This window comes from Sapajus apella, unplaced genomic scaffold, assembly GCF_009761245.1.
Source record: "Sapajus apella isolate SASKATOON/1434 unplaced genomic scaffold, GSC_monkey_1.0 scaffold114, whole genome shotgun sequence".
Lineage (NCBI taxonomy): Eukaryota > Metazoa > Chordata > Mammalia > Primates > Cebidae > Sapajus > Sapajus apella.
The window spans coordinates 5,068,809-5,086,190 of NW_022437054.1; the positions used below are offsets into that span (position 1 = coordinate 5,068,809).

The 17,382-nt window shown below is 40.1% G+C and overlaps 1 protein-coding gene across 9 annotated transcripts in view; it reads right to left on the reverse strand.

The window, feature by feature from the left end:
• Nucleotides 1-17,382, reverse strand: part of IFT88 (intraflagellar transport 88) — a 126,833-nt gene that overhangs the window by 106,367 nt on the left and 3,084 nt on the right. For 8 of the 9 annotated variants that reach the window (XR_004263413.1, XR_004263411.1, XR_004263412.1 and 5 more), the window contains exon 2: nucleotides 6,649-6,744. Coding sequence is in view for 6 of the 9 variants with exons in the window: in XM_032260123.1 (XP_032116014.1) it covers nucleotides 6,649-6,738 (90 nt within the window). In the remaining 3 variants the exon portion in view is untranslated. Of the gene's footprint in view, nucleotides 1-6,648; nucleotides 6,745-9,645; nucleotides 10,464-17,382 lie in introns of those variants that run through there. The other variant, XM_032260124.1, reaches the window with a different exon arrangement.

Here is a 17,382-nt window from a genome sequence, read left to right on the forward strand (position 1 = left end):
CTGAGAAAGCCTTTCCTCTAAGATCTGGAACATGACAAGGATGGCCACTGTCACCACTAATATTCAACATAATATTGGAAGTCCTAGCTAGAGCAATCAGACAAGAAAAATAAATAAAGGGCATCCAAACCGGAAAGAAAGAAGTCAAATTACCCTACTTTGTAGATGATACGATCTTATATTTGGAAAAACCTAAAAAAAAACATCAAAAAACTTTTAGAACTGATAAATTCAATAAAGTTGCAGGATACAAAATCAACACACAAAATCAGTAGTATTTCCACATGCCAAAAGTAAACAATCTGGAAAATAAATCACGAAAGTAATCCCATTTACAATATCTACAAATAAAATTAAATATTTAGGAATTAACCAAAGAAGTGAAAGATCTCTACAGTAAAAACTATGAAACATTGGTAGAAGAAATTTAAGAGGACACAAGAAAATGGAAAGATGTTTCATGTTCATAGACTGGAAAAACTAATATTGTTAAAATGTCCATACTACCCAAAGTAATTTACAGATTTATTGCAATACCTATCAAAATACCAATGTCATTCTTCACAGAAACAGAAAACATCCGAATATTTCTATGGAACTACAAAAGACCTGGAATAGCTAAAGCTATCCTGAGCAAAAAGAACAAAACTGAAAGAATTGCATTATTGGACTTCAAATTATACTACAGAGCTATAGTAACCAAAACAGCATGATACTGGCATAAAAACAGACAGACTGGCTGGCCTTGGTGGCTCATGCCTGTAATCCCAGTACTTTGGAGACCGCAGCAGGCAGATCACCTAAGGTTGGGAGTTCGAGATCAGCCTGACCAACATGGAGAAACCTCATCTCTACTAAAAATACAAAATTAGCCAAGCATGGTGGCGCATGCCTGTAATCTCTGCTACTTGGGAGGCTGAGACAGAAGAATCACTTGAACCCAGGTGGCGGAGGTTGCAATGAGCCAAGATGGTACTACTGCACTCCAGCTTGGGCAACGAGAGCAAAACTTTGTCTCAAAAAAAGAAAAGAAAAGAAAAAAAAACAGACAGACTAATGGAACAGAATAGAGGACACAGAAACAAATCTAGACATCTACAATGAACTCATTTTTGACAAAGGTGCCAGAAAAAAAGCATTAGGGAAAAGACAGTCTCTTCAATAAATGCAGACTGGGAGAAAAGAGAAAACTAAAGAGAAAACTGAATATCCACCTGTAAAAGAATGAAACTAGACTCTTGTCTCTTACCATATGTAAAACTAAATCAAAATAGATTAAGGACTTAGATATCTAAGACCTCAAACTATAAAACTACTAAAAGAAAACACTAGGGAAACTCTCCAGGACACTGGACTGGGTAAAGATTTATCAAGTAATACCCTACAAGCACAAGCAAACAAAGAAAAAATGAATAAATGAGATCACATCAAGTTAAAAAGCTTCTACATAACAAAGGAAACAATCAATGAAGTGAAGAGAAAACCCACAGAATGGGAGAAAATATTTATAAATTATCCTTCTGACAACAGATTAATAATCAGAAAATGTAAGGTGCTCAAACAACTCTACAGGAAAAAAATCTAATAATCTGATTTTAAAGTGGGAAAAACATCTGAATAGCTATTTCTCAAAAGAAGACATACAAATGGCAAACATGTATATGAAAAAGTGCTCAACATCACTGACCACCAGAGAAATGGAAATCAAAACTACAATGAGATGTCATCTCATCCCAGTTAAAATGGCTTTTATCCAAAAGACAGGCAATAACAAATGCTGGTGAGAATGTGGAGAAAAGAGAACCTTCATATACTGTTAGTGAGAATGTAAATTAGTATAGCCACTATGGAGAACAGTTAGAGGTTCATCAAAAAACTAAAAATAGATCTACCACATGATCCAACAATCCCACTTGTAGAAATATGCCCAAAAGAAAGGAAATCAGTATGTACCAGGCCATTCTTGCATTGCTAAAAGTAACTGCGGTTTTTGAAATTAAAATGGCAAAAAGCACAGTTACTTTTTCACCAAAGAATGCCTGAAACTAGGTAATTTATAAAGAAAAGATATTTGATTGGCTCGTGGTTCTGCAAGCTGTACAAGCAGGACATCAGCATCTGCTGTTTCTGCAGAGGCCTCAGGGAGTTTTCACTCACGACAGAAGGCAAAGTGGGAACAATCACGTCACATGGGGTGAGGATGGCACCAAGAAGACAATGCTAGACCATTCATGAGAAATCCACTCCCACGATCCTATCACCTCCCACCAGGTCTCACCTCCAATGCTGGATATTACAATTCAACATGAGATGTGGGTAGGGATAAATATACAAACTATACCATAGTATATCAAAGAGGTATCTGTACTCTCATGTTTGTTGCAGCAATATTCACAATAGCCAAGATTTGGAAGCAACCTAACTGTCTGTTAACACACAAATGGATAAAGAAAATGTACATATATATATATAATGGAGAACTATCCAGCCATAAAAAAGAATGAGATTTTGTCATTTGCAACAACATGGATGGAACTGGAGGCCATTCTGTTAAGTGAAATAAGCCAGGCACAGAAAGACAAACTTCACATATTTTCACTTATTTGTGGGATCTAAAAATTAAAACAACTGAACTCATGGAGATAGAGAATAGTAGGATGATTTCAGAGACTGAGAAGGGTAGTGGCAGGGGCGGGGGGTGGGGATGGCTAATGGTTAACGGGTACAGAAAAAAAAAAGAAAGAATGCATAAGATATACTATTTGGCAGCAAAATAAGGTGACTATAGTCAATAATTTAATGGTACATTTAAAAATAACTAACAGGATATAATTGGATTGTTTGAAACACAAAGGATAAATGCTTGATGTAACAGAAACCCTATGTACTCTTATGTGACTATTACACATTGTATGCCCGTATCAAATATCCCATATTCTCCATAAATACATGCACCTACTATGTACTCACAAAAATTAAAAACTAAAAAAACCCATGACATTTCAACTTCAGAATTTTTTTAAAAAAACCTTAATTTTAAATACTTGTGTTCAGACTCTGCCAAGATGGCTGATTAGGAACAGCTCCGGAGCACTGTTCCCAGTGAGAGAGATGTAGAAGGTGAGTGATCTCCGAATTTCCAACAGAGGTACCAGGTTCATTTCAATGGGACTGGTTGGACATTGGGTGTAGCCCAAGGAGGGCAAACTGAGGCAGGGTGGGGCACTGCCCTACCCGGGAAGTGCAACTGGCCTGAGAATCGGGGACTTTACCCCTTCAGCACTCTAGTTCTGATACGGTGCTTCTCCCAGGGCCTTTGCAACCCACAGTCCAGGAGAGAACACCACAAAGATACTCCTCAAGAAGAGCAACCCCAAGGTTGAAATGAAGGAAAAAATGCTAAGGGCGGCCAGAAAGAAAGGTCAGGTCACCCACAAAGGGAAGCCCATCAGAATCACAACAGATCTCTTGGTGGAAACCCTACAAGCCAGAAGAGAGAGGGGGCCAACATTCAACATCCTTAAAGAAAAGAACTTTCAACCCAGAATTTCATATCCAGCCAAACTAGGCCTCATAAATGAAGGAGAAATAAAATCCTTTATGGACAAGCAATTGCTGAGAGATTTTGTCACCACCAGACCTGCCTTACAAGAGCTCCTGAAGGAAGCACTAAACACAGAAAGGAACAACCAGTACCAGCCACTGCAAAAATGTACCAAATGATAAAGACCAACGACGCAAGGAAGAAACTGCATCAACTGATGAGCAAAACAACCAGTCAGTAACAAAATGGCAGGATCAAATTCACACATAACAATATTAACGTTAAATGTAAACAGACTAAATGCCCCAATCAAAAGACACAGACTGGCAAACTGGATAAAAAGTCAAGACCCACTGGTGTGCTGTATTCAGGAGACCCATCTTATGTGCAAAGACACACATAGACTTAAAATAAAGGGATGGAAGAAAATTTACCAAGCAAATGGAGAGCAAAAAAAAGCAGGGGTTGCCATCCTAGTCTCTGATAAAACAGACTTTAAACCAACAAAGATCAAAAGAGACAAAGAAGGGCATTATATAATGGTAAAAGAATCAATGCAACAAGAAGAGCTAACTATCCTAAATATATATGTACCCAATACAGGAGCACCCAGATACATAAAGCAAGTTCTTAATGACCTACACAGAGACTTAGACTTGCACACGATAACAGTAGGAGACTTTAACACTTCACTGTCAATATTAGATCAATGAGACAGAAAATCAACAAGGATATCCAGGATTTGAATGCAGATCTGGACCAAGCGGACCTAATAGACTTCTACAAGAACTCTCCACCCCAAATCAACAGAATATACATTCTTCTCAGCACCACATCACACTTACTTTAAAATTGACCAAATTATTGGAAGTAAATCACTCCTCAGCAAACGCAAAAGAATGGAAATCGTAACAAACAGTCTCTCAGACCACAGTGCAATCAAATTAGAACTCAGGATTAAGAAACTCACTCAAATCTGCACAACTACATGGAAACTGAACAACTGGCTCCTGAATGACGGCTGGATAAACAATGAAATGAAGGCAGAAATAAAGATGTTGTTTGAAACCAATGAAAACAAAGACACAACATACCACAATCTCTGGGACACATTTAAAGCAGTGTCTAAAAGGAAATGTATAGCAACAAATGCCACATGAAAAGCGAGGAAAGATCTAAAATCAACACCCTATCATCAAAATTGAAAGAGCTAGAGGAGCAAGATCAAAAAAAGCTAGCAGAAGACAAGAAATAACTAAGATCAGAGCAGAACTGAAGGAGGTAGAGACACAAAAAAAAAAACCCGTCAAGAAATCAATAAATCCAGGAGCTGGGTTTTTGAAAAGATCAACAAAATAGACCACTAGCCAGACTAATAAAAAAGAAAAGAGACAAGAATTGAATAGATGCAATAAAAAACAATCAAAGGGATATCACCACCAATTCCACAGAAATACAAACTACCACCAGAGATTACTACAAACAACTCTCTGCATATAAACCAGTAAATCTGGAAGAAATGGATAAATTCCTGGACACTTGTACCCTCCAAAGACTAAACCAGGAAGAAGCTGAAACCCTGAAGAGACCAATAACAAGGCTGAAATTGAGGCAGCAATTAAATAGCCTATCAACCAAAAAAAGTCCAGGTCCAGACGGGTTCACAGCCAAATTCCACCAAATGTACAAAGAGGAGCTGGTACCATTCCTTCTGAAACTATGCCAAACAATACAAAAAGAGGGAATCCTCCCTAACTCATTTTATGAGACCAACATCATCCTGATACCAAAACCTGGCAGGGACACAACTAAAAAAGAAAACTTCAGGCCAATATCCATGATGAACATCAATGTAAAAACCACACTGGCAAACCGAATGCAACAGCACATCAAAAAGCTTATCCATCACGATCAAGTAGGCTTCATCCCAGGGACAGTATGGCGATCCCTCAAGGATCTAGAAATAGAAATTCCATTTGATCCAGCAATCCCATTACTGGGTATATATCCAAAGGATTATAAATCATTCTATTATAGAGAAACATGCACACGTATGTTCATTGTGGCACTGTTTACAATAGCAAAGACCTGGAACCAACCCAAATGCCCATCAACGATAGCCTGGACAAAGAAAATGTGGTACATATACACCACGGAATACTATGCAGCCATAAAAAACGATGAGTTCATGTCCTTTGTAGGGACATGGATGAATCTGGAAACCATCATTCTCAGCAAACTGAACCAACAACAGTAAACCAAATACTGCATGTTTTCATTCACAGGTGGGTGCTGAACAATGCGAACACATGGGCACAGGGAGGGGAATGTCACACAATGGGGTCTGTTGGGGGTGGGAAATTGGGGAGGGATAACACTGGGAGAAATGCCTGATGTAGGTGATGGGAGATGGAGACAGCGAACCACCATGGCATGTGTGTACCTATGCAACAATCCTGCAAGATCTGCACATGTACCCCAGATCTTAAAGTACAATTAAAAAAATATACTTTCAGGTGATCTTTTACATATTTGGACAGCGAGCACTGAAGAACACAAGTATATAATTCACCTTACTTCATTTTTGTTATTGTTTTTTGTTTTGAGACGGAGTTTCACTCTTGTTGCCCAGGCTGGAGTGCAATGGTGCGATCTCGGCTTACCACAACCTCCGCCTCCTGGGTTCAAGCGATTCTCCTGCCTCAGCCTCCCAAGTAGCTGGGATACAGGTATGCACCACCAGACCTGGCTAATTTTTTCGTATTTTTAGTAGAGACAGGGTTTCTCCACGTTGGTCAGGCTGGTCTCAAACTCCCAACCTCAGGTGATCCACCCACCTCGGCCTCCCTAAGTGCTGGGATTACAGCGTGAGTCACCACACCCAGCCTAACCTTAATTCATTTTTGTAAACTATCTCAGGATCTTTCCTTCTCCTGCAATTATTATTTTTGGCAGAAGTCAGTAGAGTCTTCTGTAATAGCACTTTCCTAGGTTTTTGGATTAGCTTAATCTAAAGCATAATAAAGTAGAACTCTCAAATCCACAATCTTCCTAAACCAGCTGGTTAACAAAGACCAATGTTAAAAACAACTAGCTTTTGTTACCTCGATATCACAGATTGGATTGTAGTCATTATATCCAGAATAAAGATCATCTTCATCTGTCTCTGGAGCCAGGTGCACATTTTGCATCATTTGTACCTAGGAAAAATTGGCAATGTAAATAAATTCTTGGTATAAAAAATAATTTTTTTTTTGTTACATGTCTTGCTCTGTTGCCCAGGCTGGAATGCAGTGGCACAATCACAGCTTACTGTAGCCATGACCTTTCTGGCACAAGTGATCCTCCCACCTCAGCTTCCTGAGTAGCTGGTACTACAGGCTTATGCCACCACATCCAACTAAGCTTTAAATATTTTGTAAAGATAGGGTCTCTATATGTTGCCCAGGCTGGACTCAAACTCTTGAGTTCAAATGATCCTCTAGCTTTGGCCTCCCAAAGTGCTGGGATTACTAGTGTGAGCCACCAGTGGTGGCGTGCGCCTGTAGTCCTAGCTAATTATTTCTGGCCACGCCAGAAATAACTCTTAATTCCAATAAAGTATAACTATTTAATGACATTTCTGGTCAAATTTATCTATATATATTTTCATAGCCTCAATTTTTTTCACATCAAATTCCCAAAACTAGGTATCAAAACATTATTACCCTCATTTCACATTTATTTCACAACTATGACACTAAAAGAACATACTAGAGGGGGTACAATTTATTATCCTGATTTTTGGAGCTTAGTATCAAGAGCAGAAGAAAGGTATGCAAGAGTCAATTAAAATGCAAGGCAGAAACTACCACACACCCAACAGAATGTCTAAAATTAAAAAGACCAAAAACACATAATGTCAGCATAAGATATGGAGCAACCACAGTACTCATACATTGCTGATGGGAGTGTAAAATGGTACAATTTGGGAGAAAAGTCTTTCAGTTTCATAAAATTAACATGTACCTTTTATGACCCACTCAGAAATATTTACTCAAGAGAAATGAAAACCTATGTCTACAAATGATTTGTATACAAATGTTCACAGCAGCTGTCAACCTAAAGAAAGGAACTGAGGCATAAAATATAATTCTAAAGAGTTTACTTGAGCCAAAATAAGGACAGCTGCCCAGAAGACTTAGACTTCATGTAACCTTGTACAGGTGCTCCATTCAGCCTTTGTTACAAGCAGATTGTTAAAGGCAAAAAAAAAAAAAGTGGGGGCCGGAGTGGGCTGATACAAAGCTATTTGTCAGAAATTCTCACTGGTTGGCCAGGCATGGTGGCTCATGCCTGTAATCCCAGCACTTTGGGAGGCCAAGGCGGGCAGATCATGAGGTCAGGAGTTTGAGACCAGCCTGGCCAATATGGTGAAACCCTGTCTCTACTAAAAATACAAAAATCAGCCAAGTGTGTTAGCATGTGCCTGTAGTCCCAGCTACTCAGGAGGCTGAGGTAGAAGAATCGCTTGAACCCAGGAGGCGGAGGTTGCAGTGAGGAGAGATTGTGCCACTGAACTCCAGCCTGGGTGATAGAGTGAGACTCTGTCTCGAAAAAAAAGAAATTCACACTGGTTTACAAAAATAATGTTGATTAGTGATTGGCTACAATGTATGGATTATGGTATCCAGAATGTGATTAATTTATAGCTACTGGTGGCAATAGCAAGCAAGTTTTAAGACATGATTACTTAGCCCAAGAAGGTAAGAGAGATGTGACTGCTGTTTCACTCCCACGCCTCTCTGGACCTGGTAATTTAGAGGGGATTTCCATTCTTCAAATTAAACGTTTCTTTCGTCACTGCTTTATTAGTAATACCCCAAAATCAGTAACAGACCAGATACCCATCAGTAAAACAGACAAGCAAAATGTGGCACACTTAGACAATGAAGTACTATTCAGCCATAAAAAAGAATCCCAATTATGCTGAGTGAAAGAAGCCTTACATAAAGCAGTACATTATACACTGTTTCATTTATACGAAGTTCTCAAACAGGCAAAAGTAATCTGTGGTAGAAAACCATCAGAACTGTGGTTGCTTCTTGAGGGTAGCGAGTAGGAATTGAATGGAAAAGGACATGAGAATTGTCTGGGGTGATGATAAATGTTCTATATATTAGCAGGGGTTTGAGTCGCACAGGTGTGTATGCATTTGTGAAAACTCAGCAAATTGAATACTTAAGATTTCTGCTTTGTAAATTTTCTCTCAAAGGTAAGAACTATAAGCAAATATTGAACTGTATAATTGATATGCATGCTGGTATTTAAGGGAATGTGTAATAGCTGTAATTTATCTTAAAATACATAAAGTAGGATGGCTTAGTCCGGGCACAGTGACTCACACCTGTAATTCCAGCACTTTGGAAGGCCAAGACGGGTGGAGTTTGAGACCAGCTTGCCCAAAATGGTAAGACCACGTCTCTCTGAAAAATACAAAAACTAGTAGGGCGTAGTGCTGCATGCTTGTAATTCTAGCTACTCAGAAGACTGAGGCACAAGAATTGCTTGAACACAAAAGGCAGAGGTTGCATGAGCTGAGATCGTGCCACTGCTCTCCAATGTGAGGACAAAGTGAGACTCTGTCTATAAAAAAAAAAAAAAAAAAAAGATGGATTGATAGATGGATTGAGAGTTAGGTAAATGGGTAAGTATATGATAAAGCAAATATAGAAAAAAGGTTAGTGATGGAATCTAGGTAGCAGGAGTAACATTCACCATGAAATTCTTTAAACCTTGCTGCACATTTGAAAATTTTCATAATGAAATGTCGAGAAAAAAATGCAAGACAGAAAAAAAAGATATCAAAGTAAAGTGAAACCAAGTGTGAAAGTTGATCATACAAATTGAGTCATTCTTGTCATACCCAACCAAAACAGTCAAGAAGCTGGGGTGGGGTGGTGGGGAAGCACTCAGGACACATAACGTTGCTCAAAGAATGGAATTCTCTGCAAGTCTGGCTGCTGAAACAGCCTGCTTTAACCTGAGGCCAATTTTATTTACAGGTGCTGAGATAGCTTGCTGCAAATATAGGACTAATTCTACCCATCACAGTCACTTACCAATTAGAACTTGCCAGCTTCCCAGAACCTCACTGGTTCCAGTGGTCTTTCTCAAAGAGCACTATATATATAACACTTCTCCTTCTGATAAAACCTCCAAACTTCTCTTTGTTTTTCAGACATACCAAAGACAACCTGGTCCCCAAACTGTAATTCTTCCTTCCCAAATAAAAATGTAAAATTTCAAGATTCATATCTCCTTTTAAATTTTGACTTGGACAGAGCATGGGAGAAATGAAATTATCGTATACATATATTGTAAATCTAATAATTGCTAGAGAATCTGGCAAGGATTCTTGGAAGTATCACTCAAATCAAGTTAATATTTTGGGCAATTTGGGGAGTGGGAGGTGGAGGAGGGCTAATTACCCAAGGAATGTAATATTGCTAGTATCCAAGAAATGTATTTTCTTTAAAGCAAATACATATTTTCTTTAAGGCCTGTACATTTTTAGTGTACCAGCAAATTCCTAAGAAATTTTCAGCTTAATCTTTTTGCTCGGCATAATACCACATATATGTGGCTTCTCATAACCTTTAAAAATTATTTATATATTTTAAAAACCAACAAAATTATTTGTTTTTGAGCTATAGTTTGCATACCATACAATTTAACGTTTCGAGGAGCACATTCAGTGGTTTCTAGTATACTCACAAGGTTGTGCAACCACCCCCAATATGTAATTCCAGAACATTTGCATCATCCCGTAAAGAAACCTGGGGCCCATTAGCAGTCAGTCTCCATGCCTCCCTTCCCTTTCCCCAGTCCCTGGCAACCGTGAATCTATTATCTGTCTCTATGGATTTGGCAATTCTGGACATTTCATGTTAGGGAAATTATACAGTATGTGGCCTTTGTGTCTGGTCTCTTTCACTTAGCATGTTTTCAAGGTTCATCCATGTAGTAATATGTATCAATATTTCATTACTTTTTATGCCTAAATAATACATCTACAACATTTTGCTTATTCATTCATTAGTTTACGGATGTTTTTGATTGTTTCCACTTTTTGACTTTTATGAACATCGCTATGAATATGTGTGTACAAGTTTTGGCATGGATATATATGTTCAATTGTATTGGGCATGTATCTAGGAATGGTATTGCTGGGTCATATAGTAACTGTATGTTTAATTTTTGGAGGAACAGCTAGACTGTTTTCCAAAGTGGCTGCACTATTTTACATCCCACCTGCAATGCATGAAGTTTTCAATTCATCCATGTCCTGGCCAATACTTGTTACTGTTCCTGTTTTGATTACAGCAATTCTAGTGGGTATGAAATGGTATCTCATTGTAGTATTGATTTGCATTCCCCTGATGACTACAGATGTTGAGCATCTTTTCAACTGCTTATTATCCATTTCCGTCTCTTTGGAGAAATGTCTGTTCGGATCTTTTGCCCATTCTTAAAAATTTGTTTATCATACAAATGACAAGGATCCTGTATATATTCTGGATACTAAATATTATATAAATGATTTACAAATATTTTCTCTCATTCTGTGCCTCATCATTTTTCATTCTTTGTACTACCCTTTGAAGCACAAAATTTTAAAATTTTGATGATATATAATTTATTTTTTCTTTGCATGTACTTTTGCTATCATATCTAAGAAAGAATAGCCTTTTTTTTTTTTGAGACGGAGTCTCACTGTGTCACCCTGGCTAGAGTGCAGTGGCCTGGTCTCGGCTCACTGCAATTCTGCCTACCAGGTTTAAGAGGTTCTCCTGCCTCAGCCTCCCGAGTAGCTGGGATTACAGATGAGCACCACTACACCCGGCCTAATCCAAGATCAAGAATATTTAGGGGGATCAATCCGAGATGGCCGTTTAGGAACAGCTCAGGATTGCAGATCCCAGTGAAGACGCAGAGGATGAGTGGATGCCGCATATTTATTGCCCACAGAGAAGGCAATTCCCAGGCGGGGGAGCTCCACAGGTCGCCAGTGCAGCTGTTTCAGCCAGTGCGGCTGTGCCGGCGGGCGCCGCTGCTTTGCCCCACACGGCTGCTTTGTCGGCGCCCCGGAGCAGCAGTTCTCTGTACAAAATACACCAGTCCGGGTGCCCTTTTGGCTGGCAATTGGAGCCACGGGAAGTCGCCCATTCGTCTGTTTAAAAAGGGGACTGAGCAGAGAACCAGGACAGTAGATTCCAGGGCAAAAAAAGTGCCACGAATCTCAGTGCCGCTGTTTAAGCCAGCGCAATGACTTGCGGCAGGGGAAAACACACAGACCCCCCAGCGCCTCTTCAACAGGCGACTGGAACACCAACTTAAAAAAAAAAAAAAGGCTCTGAGGCAGGAAGCCAGGCGATCAGGCTCAGCTGGTCCCACCCCCACAAAAGAACAGCAATCAGAAACTCTCTGGATTGAGAGTTTCACAGCAAGCACAGCTGAACCCGGGACGGTCCAGCTCTGTGGGGGAGGGGCTTCTGCCATCACCGAGGCAGCCTGCCACTACGGAGGTAGTCAGCCAATGCAGGGGCAGCCCACCGTTGCCAAGGCAACCTGCCACTACAGAAAGACTCCGCCTCAATAGAGGCGGGCCACCATTGCCGAGGCAGTTCTAACTATGCACATATAAACAGGACTGCCGGGAAGTTCACTTGGCAGCTGGGCAGAGCCCACAGCAGCTCAGCAAAGCCTCTACAGGCAGACAGTGACTAGGCTGCCTCCTTGCTGGGCAGGGCAGCTCTGAAGGGAAAAAAAAGAAGGCAGCATCATAATGGAAACTCATAAAGCCCTAAATCCCTGGGACAGAGCACCTGGGAACAAAAAGCAGTTTATGAGTTCTGCTGCAGCAGATCTAAACGTACCTGCCCAGCAGCTCTGAATGAACAATGGAGCTCACAGCTCAGCATTTGAACTCCTATAAAGAAGAGACCGTCTCCTCAAGCAGCTCCCTGACCCCTGTATATCCAAAGAGCCACCTCATAAAGGAGAGATCAGATTGACACTTGGCGGGTATCCTTCTGGGACAAAGATAGCAGAAGAAGAAAACTGGTAACAACCTTACTGTTCAGCAGCTGCTGCAGGTGATCCCCAGGCAAGCAGGGCCTGGAGTGGACCTCAGCAGACCTACAGGAGAGGGGCCAGACTGCCAGAAGGAAAACCAAGAAACAGAAATAACCTCATCATCAACAAACAGAACGTCCACTCAGAGACCCAATCTGAAAGCCAGCAACTACAAAGATGACACGTGGATAAATCCATAAAGATGGGAAGAAACCAGCGCAAAAAGGATGAAAACACCCGAAACCAGAACACCTCTCCTCCTAAAAGGGATCACAACTCCTCACCAGCAAAAGAACAAGGTTGGATGGAGAATGAGTATGATGAAATGACAGAATCAGACTTCAGAAGGTGGGTAGTAAGAAATTTCTGTGAACTAAAAGAACATGTTCTAACCCAATGCAAGGAAACTAAGAACCTTGAAAAAAGATTTGACGAAATGCTAACGAGAATGGACAAAATAGAAAGGAATATAAATGAATTGATGGAGCTGAAAAACACAACACGAGAACTTCGCGAAGCATGCACAAGTGTCAACAGCCGAATTGACCAAGCAGAAGAAAGGATATCAGAGGTCGAAGATCAACTCAATGAAATAAAACAGGGAGGCAAGAATAGAGAAAAAAGGGTAAAAAGGAATGAACAAAATCTCCAAGAAATGTAGGACTATGTGAAAAGACCTAATCTATGTTTGATAGGCGTACCTGAATGCGACGAAGAGAATGAATCCAAGCTGGAAAATACTCTTCAGGATATTATCCAGGAAAACTTCCCCAACCTAGCAAGGCAGGCCAATATTCAAGTCCAGGAAATACAGAGAACACCACAAAGATATTTGTCAAGAAGAGCAACCCCAAGGCACATAATCGTCAGATTCACCAGGGTTGAAATGAAAGAGAAAATACTAAGGGCAGCCAGAGAGAAAGGTCGGGTTACCCACAAAGGCAAGCCCATCAGACTCACAGCAGATCTCTCAGCAGAAACCCTACAAGCCAGAAGAGAGTGGGGGCCAATATTCAACATCCTTAAAGAAAAGAACTTTCAACCCAGAATCTCCTATCCAGCCAAACTAAGCTTCATAAGTGAAGGAAAAATAAAATCCTTTGTGAACATGCAAGTACTCAGAGACTTCATCACCACCAGGCCAGCTTTACAAGAGCTCCTGAAAGAGGCTCTACACATATAAAGGAACAACCAGTGCCAACCACTCCAAAAACATGCCAAATGGTAAAGAGAATCAACACAATGAAGAATCTGCATCAACTAACGGGCAAAACAGCCAGCTAGCACCAAAATGGCAGTATCAAATTCACACATAACAATATTAACCCTAAATGTAAATGGACTAAATGCCCCAATCAAAAGACACAGACTGGCAAATTGAATAAAAAGCCAAAACCCATCGGTGTGCTGTATCCAGGAAACCCATCTCACATGCAAGGATACACAAAGGCTCAAAATAAAGGGATGGAGGAAGATTTACCAAGCAAATGGAGAGCAAAAAAAAGCAGGAGTTGCAATTCTCATCTCTGATAAATTAGACTTTAAAGCAACAAAGATCAAAAGAGACAAAGAAGGACATTACATAACGGTAAAAGGATCAATACAACAAGAAGAGCTAACGATCCTAAATACATACGCACCCAATACAGGAGCACCCAGATACATAAGGCAAGTTCTTAATGACTTACAAAGAGACTTAGACTCCCACACAATTATAGTGGGAGACTTTAACACACCATTGTCAATATTAGACAGATCAACCAGACAAAATTAATAAGGATATCCAGGACTTGAACTCAGACCTGGAACAAGCAAACCTAATAGACATTTACAGAACTCTCCACCCCAAATCCACAGAATATACATTCTTCTCAGCACCACATCACACCTACTCTAAAATTGACCACATAATTGGGAGTAAATCACTCCTCAGCAAATGCAAAAGAACGGAAATCATAACAAACAGTCTCTCAGACCACAGTGCAATCAAGTTAGAACTAAGAATTCAAAAACTAACACAGAACCGCACAGCTTCATGGAAACTGAACAACTTGCTCTTGAATGCTGACTGGATAAACAATCAAATGAAGACAGAAATAAAGATGCACTTCAAAACCAACGAGAATGAAGACACAACATACCAGAATCTCTGGGACACATTTAAAGCAGTCTCTAGAGGAAAATATATAGCAATAAGTGCCCACATGAGAAGCAAGGAGAGATCAAAAATTGACACCCTATTGTCAAAACTGAAAGAGTTAGAGGAGCATGATCAAAAAAACTCAAAGTCTAGCAGAAGACAAGAAATAGCTAAGATCAGAGCAGAACTGAAGGAGATAGAGACACAAAAAATCCTTCAAAAAATCAATAAATCCAGGAGCTGGTTTTTTGAAAAGATCAACAAAATAGACAGACCACTAGCCAGATTAATAAAAAAGAAAAGAGAGAATAACCAAATTGATGCAATAAAAAACGATAAAGGGGATATCACCACAGATTCCACAGAAATTCAAACCATCATCAGAGATTATTACAAACAACTCTATGCACATAAACTAGTAAACCTGGAAGAAATGGATAAATTCCTGGACACTTGCCTCCTCCCAAGCCTAAACCAGGAAGAAGCCAAAACCCTGAACAGGCCCATAACAAGGTCTGAAGTTGAGGCAGCAATTAAGAGCTTACCACCCAAAAAAAGCCCAGGTCCAGACGGGTTCACAGCCGAATTCTACCAGACATACAAAGAGGAGCTGGTACCTCTGAGTATGTATTAGTATGGAATAGTATTCCTTCTGAAACTATTCCAAACAATACAAAAAGAGGGAATTCTTCCCAAATCATTCTATGAGACCAACATCATCCTGATACCAAAACCCGGCAGAGACTCAACAAGAAAAGAAAACTTCAGGCCAATATCCATGATGAACATAGATGCAAAAATCTTCAACAAAATACTGACAAGCCGATTGCAACAGCACATCAAAAAGCTTATCCACCATGATCAAGTAGGCTTCATCCCGGGGATGCAAGGCTGGTTCAATATACACAAGTCTATAAACGTAATTCACCATATAAACAGAACCAAGACAAAAACCACATGATTATCTCAATTGATGCAGAGAAGGCCTTTGACAAAATTCAACAGCCCTTTACGCTAAAAACCCTCAATAAGCTAGGTATTGACGGAACATATCTCAAAATAATAAAAGCTATTTATGGCAAACCAACAGCCAATATCATACTGAATGGGCAAAAACTGGAAGCATTCCCCTTGAAATGTGGCACCAGACAAGGATGCCCTCTCTCACCACTCCTATTCAATATAGTATTAGAAGTTCTAGCCAGAGCAATCAGGCAAGAAAAAGAAAGAAAGGGTATTCAAATAGGAAAGGAGGAAGTCAAATTGTCTCTATTTGCAGACGACATGATTGTATATCTAGAAGACCCCATCGTCTCAGCCCCAAATCTCCTGAAACTGATAAACAACTTCAGCAAAGTCTCAGGATACAAAATCAATGTGCAAAAATCACATGCATTCCTATACACCAATAACAGACTTAAAGAGAGCCAAATCAAGAACAAACTTCCATTCACAATTGCCACAAAGAGAATAAAATGCCTGGGAATACAACTAACAAGGAACGTAAAGGACCTCTTCAAGAAGAACTACAAGCCACTGCTCAACGAAATAAGAGAGGACACAAACAGATGGAGAAACATTCCATGTTCATGGTTAGGAAGAATCAATATCATGAAAATGGGCCGGGCTCGGTGGCTCAAGCCTGTAATCCCAGCACTTTGGGAGGCCGAGGCGGGTGGATCACGAGGTCAAGAGATCGAGACCATCCTGGTCAACATGGTGAAACCCCGTCTCTACTAAAAATACAAAAAATTAGCTGGGCATGGTGGTGCGTGCCTGTAATCCCAGCTACTCAGGAGGCTGAGGCAGGAGAATTGCCTGAACCCAGGAGGCGGAGGTTGCGGTGAGCCGAGATCGTGCCATTGCACTCCAGCCTGGGTAACATGAGTGAAACTCCGTCTAAAAAAAAAAAAAAAAACTACCATGAAAATGGCCATACTGCCCAAAGTGATTTACAGATTCAATGCTATCCCCATCAAGCTACCAATGACCTTCTTCACAGAACTGGAAAAAAACCACATTAAACTTCATATGGAACCAAAAGAGAGCCTGCATAGCCAAGTCAATTCTAAGCAAAAAGAACAAAGCAGGAGGCATCACACCACTGGACTTCAAACTATACTACAAGGCTACAGTAATCAAAACAGCATGGTACTGGTACCAAAACAGAGATATAGACCAATGGAACAGAACAGAGGTCTCGGATGCAACGCAACATATCTACAACCATCTGATCTTTGACAAACCAGACAAAAACAAGCAATGGGGAAAGGATTTCCTGTTTAATAAATGGTGTTGGGAAAACTGGCTAGCCATGTGCAGAAAGCAGAAACTGGACCCCTTCCTGATACCTTACACTAAAATTAACTCCAGATGGATTAAAGACTTAAACATAAGACCTAACACCATAAAAACCCTAGAAGAAAATCTAGGCAAAACCATTCAGGACATAGGTGTAGACAAAGACTTCATGACCAAAACACCAAAAGCATTGACAACAAAAGTCAAAATAGACAAATGGGACCTAATCAAACTCCACAGCTTCTGCACAGCAAAACAAACAGTCATTAGAGTGAATCGG